The sequence below is a fragment of the Spea bombifrons genome, chromosome 5 (genome assembly GCF_027358695.1).
Source record: "Spea bombifrons isolate aSpeBom1 chromosome 5, aSpeBom1.2.pri, whole genome shotgun sequence".
Taxonomy (NCBI): Eukaryota; Metazoa; Chordata; class Amphibia; order Anura; family Pelobatidae; genus Spea; species Spea bombifrons.
Window position 1 is genome coordinate 23,671,402 of NC_071091.1, and position 10,897 is coordinate 23,682,298.

Below are 10,897 nucleotides of genomic sequence, written 5' to 3' on the forward strand. Positions count from 1 at the left end.
CTACCAGTACAGCTCCTGCTGACCTTCAGAGTCAGAGTGACAGCCGATTTTTTGCAGAGTTTCCATAAAGCTAAAAGGAGGTCGTTGTGGTTCATTGAGCATCTCCAGTTCTGCTTCGGAAAAATAAGTAAAGAAGGGTGATGACTTTAATATATTTAATAGATTCAAGCATATTCCTGGAGCAAGTAGGCTGTGATAAACAAATTCTGCAGATGACCATCACACCGAAAGTTTGATGTTCTGAGTTGTCATCACCTCTACATAAATATGCACGGATCTTATAAAACATAGAGTGTCAAAGATACAGGACCTTCATTCAAATAACGTCTGCGTCCGAACTTGAAAATAATCCAGGAAATAATAATTTTATAGTTCTCAAAACATCTTTCCGATAACTACCTGAGAAATGGGCATAAAGCGCCAGTGTAAGCTTGATGGTCAGTTTCAGAACATGCTGTTTCTGAAAAAACGCCCTCATCACTGATTAAAAAGGTTTGAATACCGTTTGTAAACACAATAATATTTCTATTACACATTATGCTATTCTAAAAATGTCTCCTGTGAAAATGAGAAAGCCCTCTTTAATGGTATTTTAGAGAATTAATTATATTCTTTTTCTAGGCACTGTATCTTTGAGCTGGGTCATGTCATTGTATACTTTTCAGTACAAAATACAGTACGTACAACCACAACGAAATTATTCAAAGTGGTTACATTAATATAGAAATCTATTTCATAAGCCATTTTTATAAAATGTGTAAAACCCAGTTTGTAATTAATTTACCATTCCAATGTTCTAAAATGTGCCATTTCTTAATGTATATAACTGGCTTTCCATCTGTCTGTTTTGCTGAGTGCCTATTTACTAATTAAAACCACAAATTATAGCGAAATTACAGTATTTTTTAAAAAAAAAATCTAGTTTGAAGTAGTGCTTTTAACCTGCAATTCCAACATAATCTTGTATACATTTAAAACACTGATCATTTTGTGTTCGTATTGCCAATCAAGTTATTGTATACATGGGGAATATCTATAATTTACCATTTAGCTCTATTTAGAAGTAAAGTTAATCTCTCACTAAGTAAAATAGAAACTCGTTATTTGGCTGCCTACCGCTGACACTCCAAGGGCTAATTTACAATTACCTCTTTTTTTTGACGTTACAAGACTGCAATTAACATCTAATTACTGTATTTTCCTTTAAATAACTTTTAAGAAAACATAAGTCTGCTTTCAGATTCTAGCGTCCTTCTCATCCCTACGGCAGAACTGCAGCCAAATGCCTGGGAAGTTTTTTTGTAGTCTGCTGGTAAAAGTATAAAGAAAGAGGTGTTTAAATTAACCTTATAAATGCTCGTCTGTGTAGTAAATAAAGCAGGAAAATCTTTTTTTTTTTTTTTTTGGAGGGGTGGAATTTAAGTCAGACGACAAGGCAAATGTGTTAAAAATAAAGCTGCATACATAAATTATAGACCTCTGAAGTGTCAAAAAGCCGTGCTCTATGTACAAAATAACAGACTGTCTTTTATGTGACAGCTATGGTGAAATGTTCAAACGCCGTCTTTCAGACCATTAATTTCCAGACTTTACTGTTATTAAAAAAAAGATACAAATTAGAAAAGTCCTTCATTTTACAGGTGCGCTCCTCAAATAAACACAGCAGACGTACGTAAGAGAATGTCATTCGACATGCCATGATTTGCAGAATGCTACAAGTGCTTTAGAGAAAGCACTATTTTATATTATATTTTATATGACTGCATTAAATAGAATGTATTAATACCACGCAGAAGCATTTTTCTGGCTTTCCTGCTGTCCTTAGCAAAAAAAAGAGCATTTTACTATTCAATACATAAATTAATAAACACTTTACGGTGTTTACGGCCTAAAATATTAGATTAAGCGTATATTACAGATGGGAGCAGCAAGGGTAACTTCCTGTTAACAAGATTTGCATGCTGGGATTTCTTCCCCTTTAGTAAACGTAGAATTGTTTTACTTTTGGGACATTTTGCTGAGAGGAAGGGTAGATAATGGGGGGGGGCGGCATTTTAAACTTCGCCCCAGGCGGCATTTTGTCTTGGGCCGGCCCTGTATAAGTAGTTTCACTAACTTCGTTTACTAAGCCAAAAAAGGAGACAGTCCCCCTTTAAATAGGCATATCCGTCATATTGTAAATTTAGTTAAAAAGAAATCAAATCACCTTGTTCTTTAAAACACATTTTTAGTTATTTTGTAAAGATTTAACAAAAACTGTGATTGTGCAACTTTAAATTCAACATTGGACATTCACATTACAGGATTAAACAAAATCTCTTAAATATAACCGGATGTTCTCGTCTTGTATTGTAACGCTCATGGAAATCATAATGTTCCTAGATCTATAGGTCCATTGCTTAGTCACCATCATTTAGCGAGTAATTTCACCTATGACGTGACCATTGCAGAAGCTCTATTTGGGAGACTAGAATCATATCGCAGGCCATCGCATAATATACAGCAGGGGTGTCCAGTTTTAGGTTTCTCGCATGCCAGAATGTATTTTTTTTATTCAAAAAAAATATCACTTATGGGTACAAAATAACTAATTAGCGCTATACCATCAAGCGGTGAAAATTCTGAAAATGTTCTTGTTAGCGTGTAACAATGTAAATGTCTGCAATATAAATAACTGCCTCAAAATATTGTTCGTCGCCAAAGAGATGCTTGGTGTAGTTCAAGAAAAAACAAATTCTGTTTCAATGTCTCTGTTTTACAAAAAAAATCACAAGTATTACTCATTTTAGGTGGATAGCAGTTAATCAACAACCCCCATGATAATTTGCTGGGCATTAGCGTATTCAAAGTCATACTTTCATTCAGAGACGTGCTGGTGGCAAACACTTGGTCAGGAGAAGCCAAGGGTAGTGCTCTAAATTACCGCGTGCAGGATATGGTGTAATGTCACCTTGATAAATGAGATTCTCTTTAATTTAGCAAGACCTTCTTTTTCCATAAAGTGCGTATCAAAAATAATTTTGGGAGCTGGCCAAGACTTTAAACATGTTTCATTATTAGATGAGGCCAAAGGATCTGCATCGCAAGAAGTTAGAAGAACCAAGGTGCCAGCAAACAACTTAAGTCATATGGTGTTCAAAAGGAATTAATGGCGCCAACACCAAATGCGATGAGGGTTATGTAGGGAGAGGAGTTATGGTACAAAGTAATGTAATCGCCGTAGCAAACGGTGTAATGCTCCTGCTTACTTTTACACACCTTTTTTTTCTTTCCTAGCTTGTACTGTCCAAATGTAAACTTACACTTTTCGTTCGTCTGGTTTGTGAAAGTCAAATATCGAAACATAACCCATTAACAGAGTTTCACTCTAGTTATGAATTGATTATTTCGCATTTCGTATGACTCCTAAGCAGTCGATATAGTGAATTATATATATATATTTTTTTGCGTATGCAGCTCTCACCAGCAGCACAGCAAATGCAGCCCACTCAGACAATACAGCCCCCTCAGCCGACAGGGGGCCGTCGCAGGCGAGTGGTGGATGAAGATCCAGACGAAAGGCGGAGAAAATTTCTGGAAAGGAACCGAGCTGCTGCCACCCGGTGCAGACAGAAAAGGAAAGTCTGGGTGATGTCACTGGAAAAAAAAGCAGAGGAACTTACCCAGACAAACATGCAGCTTCAGGTGTGTACTGTGCGATGCTAAGAGACAGAGAGAGACCCACTGTCTACAAGCCATTAGATTTATTATAAAAACACAGACATTCTGCTCTTGTTAATGATTGAGGTGCATCACACGTAAAAACATTTCATGCTGAAGGATGCCAGGGGCCGCTCCGTGAAAGATTCCTTTCAAAGGAGTTTGTATCAATGAGAATAAGTGCATTGGGTTTTTATTAAACATTATTAAAAGAAACTAATACAAATTGACTCAATACCATGACATGTTTTCTAACCCCACGCTCAAGGCTGTGGTCTCTTTTGGGCTTGACCATAAAAGACGTTTTCAAGCTATTGATAGAACAGTTCGCACTTTTTTGTAAAGTGACTTTGTTCTGTTTTCACAAGAATAACGAATGTGTTCATTTTTAGGAATTGACCTGATGATATTATCATTATATTATATAAAAAAACTAAAACTCAAGCTTCAATATTATTGTGGTTGTGTTAGGGATGAATTTATTATGTATTCATTAATTTGTTTAGACTCTTATAGATTGGGGAGATTATGGGTACATAATCAATGTTTATTTAGGTTTTAATGTATTTAATCTATATAATGTATTGCACCAATGAAAAAAAACCACTAATTGCAATTAAGAAACTACAATAATCATAATCAGAATATAATATTATAAGTGCCAAACCTGGAGTCAGTTGTGCCCGGTCTATCTTGAAAAGTACCAACAGTGGGCAAAATGACTTCCGTTCCTTGCGTTCCAATGGATGAGAAAAGAATTATCAAATATGTGTCACCTTGCTGGCACCCAATGTATTATCCATCTTTAAAAAAAAATTACAAATAGACAGATCGATATCAACATCAAACAAGCAGCAAGAAGCCAAGCTTACATCTGCAGATAATATCTCGTTCACGTGTCCTTAATATCTAAGCATAAGACGTGCAGCGGTTTAGAGGTCTTGCTTTTATTTAAAAGGGTTAAAAGTCATAGTTTACCTGAAGGTTAAAAATACATCCCTCAAAAAGATCGGTGTCACCACAATGCGCCCCAGGCGGAGATGTTATCTAAGGAGCTTTTGCTTGAAGTGGAAGGGTGAAGGATTAGAAGAACTAACAATTGCCATATGCACCTGCAAAACCTTTACATCAAATGAATCGCCGCCGCCGGCTAACACAGCTTGGTTTATACTTCTGCTTTTTTGAAAAAAAAAAAAAAATATAGCGTTTACATTAACATTGTATTTAACATAAAGCTGATTCTAGAAAGGATATTACTGAACCCGTTTAATTTTTTGTTTTGATTTCCTACCATTGGCTTCATTCAGAATACATGGAATTGGTCGTCCACACAAACTAAATAGGGGTTGGTGCTGGTCCTAATTTTTTACCTTTGGGGTCTTACTTTCCCCTTTTTTTTTATCCACAAAGTAAAAAGTAATGGCCTTCAGCCTCATTGATGATTAGGTCATCGATAATGCTCCATTTTATATAGGGTTGAGGAGGCTCCAGGTGAGCCGCGGTTTCCCAGGTCTCTGGGTCACTAATTTTTCGCTGGGCAGGGGAGAGGCATTTATCTATGCCCACCCTCCATGGGTTAGCCCGTTCCTATGGACAACTAGCCCCACACGTGCCAACATACACTGTAGGGAACCATATCCAATATGTAGGGATAGCCTTACCTTGGAAGTTCCCATTTATGGGTACAATGAGGCATGTCTTAGATGAACCTTTGATAATTTCAACACTGCTATCAATTTAAACACTATTTTTTGGACAAGCAGAGGGAAATTAACTGTGTGTGTGTAAAATGCATCTGACCCCCCCCCATATAATAAATCTGTTATTTGCTTTTTACAGATACATCGTTTTTCTTCCCTAAGTAATAATCAAATCCACCAGTGAGACTGTTTTCCTTAACACACTATTTTGTAAATGATATGTCTTTGCTAAAGCAACTAAAAACAATAATTAACTAGGCTGGTGTTTAGTATGAATTTGTAGCTCTTCGTATAATTTGACCTCAAAGTTTGTTTGTTAATGCCGTAGTACGTCATTTTATACACTGACTGTACTTTCTTAATTATGGTATTCAAAATACTGTGTGTGCAAAGTATAGTGAATTAATTGGGCCGGGGTGCTTAACACTGTGGACACGTTTGTAACACAATAAGTAAGTACATCAACACAAAGGACGTGCAATGCAAACATGGGATTTAATGTTTTGTTATTTAAAATATTAAATCTAAATAATTTTTAGCTTTTTCTTTGGTCTCCTATAATCTGTAGGTGTTATACCTTTACCAGTCGGGTGCATGCCAGTCTTTACAACTCGTTAACAAAATGTTGCTGACTCTAGTAGGGACATAGGGACATTACTTATTGTGTAAATCCTTGACAGATTCTCAGGTATTCTAGTCTTTTGATGCTTGATTTTTCTTTTTTTTTCTTTTTTTGGTGTATTAATTATTTCTCCATCGTTTTTAATTTTGTATTTTGTTATTTTTTTTTAAATTAAAAAACACCTGCACTTTCTTCTAGAATGAGGTTTCCATGTTGAAAAATGAGGTAGCACAACTGAAACAGCTGCTGTTAACTCATAAAGACTGTCCGATTACCACCATGCAGAAAGAGTCACAAGGATATTTAAGTAAGTATTGGATTTTTGTTTTCCTTAGACTCTCTTTCCTAACTGTCATAAAATAACTTTACTGAACCAGACTGAATTTTTATATTACAATAATTCTCTTCCCATTTAATGTATTACTAATAAAAGCAGTTCATTCTCTACTTCTGCTGGTCTTAAGGAGCAGGTGACCTCTGGAACTGGGCTACAATAGTTAATAGACAGCCATTGGCTAAGAATGATGGGTAATGAAGTCCACGGCAGCACATGTCTTGGAAGTTGCTTTTCCCTGCTTGAGATAAAGGGAGAAAAGTATAACAAAATGTTGCCCATAGTATGATGTAAAGAAATATGCCCATATATTCATGTATGCTATGTCACATGATGTTTCACACTTTTTTTTGTACGGTTGTCTGTTCTTGTTCATTTAATTCATTTTATTTTTTATTTAAAGGAACCTCTGAATTATATAAAAAATGTGTATATGTATACTGTGTATATGTATGGGATGGCATTAATAGCCCATGAGCAGATCTGTGGGTAGATCCAAGATCCAGAGGCATCGTGTGACCTTAAATGTATGGTGCTTGGACAGGTGTCACTAGACTGGCAGCGTTTTGTCTATTAATACACGCGTCCGGTATCATGTCAATTATCGGAACATGTTTGGAAGTTTAGGAAATGGAGTTTCCATAGGTTCTCTCAGAAAACTTAACAGAGATATTTATGAAGAAGAACATATTTTTACTTTGATACATACACAAAATCAGCTTGGGTTTCAACAACAGTGCCAAAGCAGTCGACAAAACCAAAAAGTAATTAGTGTCTATTTGAAAGCCAATTAAGTCGGCAGTAACCCAGTACATGGTTTGTATACAGCCAGTAGAAAGCATGAGTGATTCACACAGATACACATTTGAGTGCTGGTGTAAACAAGAAAGAAACACCTCCATGGACTTCCCTCTATGACCTGTATGGGTCCTGTGGTTTTTTCTCTTTGGGATGTCCAAGGGTTTCAAGCAGAGACTCTGAATGGCAACCTGGCTTCATGCACTGGGCGACATTTACTTGTATTCACTAAACTGTGAGTTTGTAGACGAGCTACAGTGCCTATTCACTGACTTTACATCGCAGTATGGAGGGCAAACCCTAGTGAGCTTCTCTTGCAAGAGCTTGACCAGCCTTGTATAATGCATACTTTGTGTAGTGAGATTTGTTGAGTACAATCATTTACTAAGCTATGCATTATGTAGGGTCGGCTCAGACCTCAATCAATCAGTGGAAACGACAACTCTCGGTCATGTTCAACTGCAATCTCCCACTTTAGTGAATAATCCCCTTTGTGACATCATATTGCATTCAATTTAATTTAGAATCAAAAGAGAATCATTGGCCAGTAAAAACATTGGTCATTTGCATTTAAACTCTTCTAAACAAGAGGGGATGTGGCTTTTCTTCATTGTGATGTTCAGACACTATAGCAAAATTTATATATTTTTTTTCTAATACTTTAATCTGCTTTCCTGCTTCCCTATGCAAAAATGTCAAAGCATGACATCACAAATAGGTGTCTAACAACTCATATGTAGTGTTCCATCTTTGCCCCAGATAATACACATCATACAGTCTTTGTAGTCACATTCCCATAGGAATAGTCCTCCTTCAGTATTAATATTTGTTTTAGAATCACATGCTCAGCAACTAACACTGCGGTTGTATCTTCATCCCGTATCCCCCCAAATCTGGTAATTTGTATGTATTTTTCTTTCTTGTTATACAAATAGAATTAAACAATTCTACCACTCAATATGTCAATTCATGCTTACTATAGATTTAAACATAATTATTAGATGTTTTCATCTGAGCAATGTAAACTCAAGTCATCATCCAAAGGTTAAATAGCTGAGACTGTTTAAGCCCTGAACAGAGGTCGTGATGGCGATTATTTGATCAACTTTTGTATTCTTACTGACTTTTTGTAGTTAATAAAAACATAGCTTTACGAAGTTTGTACAAAATATACCATATTTTTGGAATATAAGGTGCACCTGAAATTGACAAAATTGGTCAAAATATGTATGAGAAATATTTCAGTACTACTTTTGAAATGATTTTTTAAGTGTTTTGGAGCTCTTAGAAAACATAAATAATAATTGAAAAGAGATCCAGCTAAAACCCCTTCTTGCATCCCAGATATGTATGTTAAAAGGGGCTGTCTGAGTGGGACTGGGTTTTTCCTTAAACATTTTTATGTTTGTAAAATATTTTGGTTTTTTTTTTTCTTTATCCATTATTAAAACTTTATGAAAAGTTTTTAGAAATCCCTAGACCCCAAGGATCTCCCTTGGAACTAGAGGGAACCTCATAATGATGTCATGATTACATGACTGGAGCGTTGCCTTTACATATTTATATTATTATTTTTAAAAATTATTACTTACACTTTGTTTATAATTTTACTGACCTGTCTATGGCACCTTTCTGCTGTTCCAAAAAATATGGTATTTTTTGTATGTACAAGGGTTCGCACATAGTAACATATAACATACTCAACATCTTTCTCTGCAATGAGCCTTGGCCTTACTAAAACTAAATTCTATGATGATGTCATCTCTGACCTTCTTGCAAACAATGTTATTTAAGGAGAAAAGCATACTGCAGGAGAGCCGCTTAAAGTATTTTAAAAAAAAATAATTTTCCATTTTATGCAGGATGAGTACTGCTACTCAAAAGCTGCCCAGTGCATGGTAAGTGGAGTCTTTTCTAAAGATAGTTTAACATTTCTTGTCTTTGTTCTATGAGCAAGCAAAGCATGTGTAGTCTTTACAGACTAAGCCATATCATTGTATTTTTACATAATTGTTGCTCCTTTGTAAACCTGGGATGGATCAATCCTGGACCAGCTGGTTGTGAAAGATGTAATAGGAGCCACTGAATGTTGAGTCATAGAGGGTTGTGCACCACTTGGCCATGTTTAGCTGTGATGCACATTTTGATTTACTTAACCCTTTTAATCCAACACATTTCATCCTCATACCTGGAAACTCTTCACGTTTGGCCAGGTGTCTTTGGATGAAACTGTTCTTCAGCTAGGTCTCTGGGTCTTTTTCTTTTTTTTTTTTTCCAAAGCAGGGAAGCGGTGTTTGGTGTGCCCACTCCCCACCTACCTCCTCCAACCACTCAAGGCTGTCTGGAGCTAGCCATTCCCCATGGATGGTTAACCCCGCCACCATGGGCAACTGGCCATGCCTCTTCGCAAAGCCGCTCCCATACAAGGGAGAGGTCCATGTAGCCTAACCAGAAAGTTCCCATGTATGGTCATTGTATTAAAGTGGCATTGACCATATAAATCCAATGTCGATGGGGAAAAAAAATATTGGTCAGACCATATAAGTTACTTTTACTGTTTTCTCACTTCTTCAAGATGTTGGTAACCATCGAGCTTTCTCACTTCATAGAGATATAAGGTTACAGTTTTAATTCAACTGAGAGGTTGTATGAATTCTTTTTCATACTGTTTTTCTTCTTTTTTTTCGGGCTTTCTTGTGAAACAACAACAGATATAAAACATTAAAAAATTGCATATAATATGATTTAGAATGTTTATCTTTTATCAAACATACTTTAAGAATGTTGTCCAATTGTTTTCAGGCCCTGAGAACAGTCCACCTGAGAGTCCCGTTTCAGCCTGTTCCCAGCAGCAAGTCATCCAGCATAACACCATAACAACTTCCTCCTCGGTCAGCGATGTGGTAGGAAGCTCCTCCCTCAATGCTCTGGCCAATCACAGAACAGACATAAACCCCATTCTCTGAAATGCTGGATTCAAGAACTGCCTTTGGGAGTTTGGTATTTTATCAGATCTTCCATTTTTATGAACTTTTTTCTCAACTTTATTTGAAACCTGGAAGTATCCTAAGTCCTTGAAAGACCTTGGATTTCCTTTTTTTATTGTCGCTATATAAATGTGTCTTTTTTACTTACGAGAAAGGGATTTATGCAATTAATATTCTAGCAGTTTTGGGAAACACTTGGAGCTTTTATTTTTTTGGTACAAGTATTTGTTTATGAACTGAAGCATTTATGTACATAATTTTTGTTTTATATTATTAGCCTCACAAGTCTACTATTTAGCCTAAGCAGCATCTAATTTGTTTCAAAAAATGGCAAATTTGCAACCTTACTGTTCAGTCAACTTCGTCAGTCAACAGCTGGGAGTTGAAACGCCGGCGCTGGGTTTATAGAGCATCTGTACTTACATGAAATCAGAAGTCCTAGGTGGAACCCAAGAACAGTTTGGGTGCAAAGGAGCCTGCAGGCGGTTTAATGCAGAGATCATAATCCTTTTAGTCCTTCCTACTTAAAGAACAGAACTGAGTGAAAATCATTACAATAGAACAATTCAAGCAGCGGGTGCAAGATTAGTCCATAATGCTTTGTACTCCCCTCTGGCACACGTTTCCTTCAAATCTGTTGCATTCAAATTTACCTATGTGCATTATTATAAGGAATATCATAAATCTCATTGCAATTTTATTTCCATATTTATTGTTTTTTTAGTATCTGAAATCCTGACCATAATGCAGTGCACTG

General features: G+C 36.2%; 1 protein-coding gene across 1 annotated transcript in view; it reads left to right on the plus strand.

The window, feature by feature from the left end:
* Nucleotides 1-10,468, plus strand: part of CREB5 (cAMP responsive element binding protein 5) — a 51,822-nt gene extending 41,354 nt beyond the window's left edge. Inside the window, exons 5-7 of the mRNA XM_053466831.1 lie at nt 3,457-3,684; nt 6,220-6,328; nt 9,956-10,468. Coding sequence (XP_053322806.1) covers nt 3,457-3,684; nt 6,220-6,328; nt 9,956-10,119 — 501 coding nt within the window. The 3' untranslated portion in view covers nt 10,120-10,468. The remainder of the gene's footprint in view (nt 1-3,456; nt 3,685-6,219; nt 6,329-9,955) is intronic.
* The last annotated feature ends 429 nt before the right edge of the window (nt 10,469-10,897 follow it).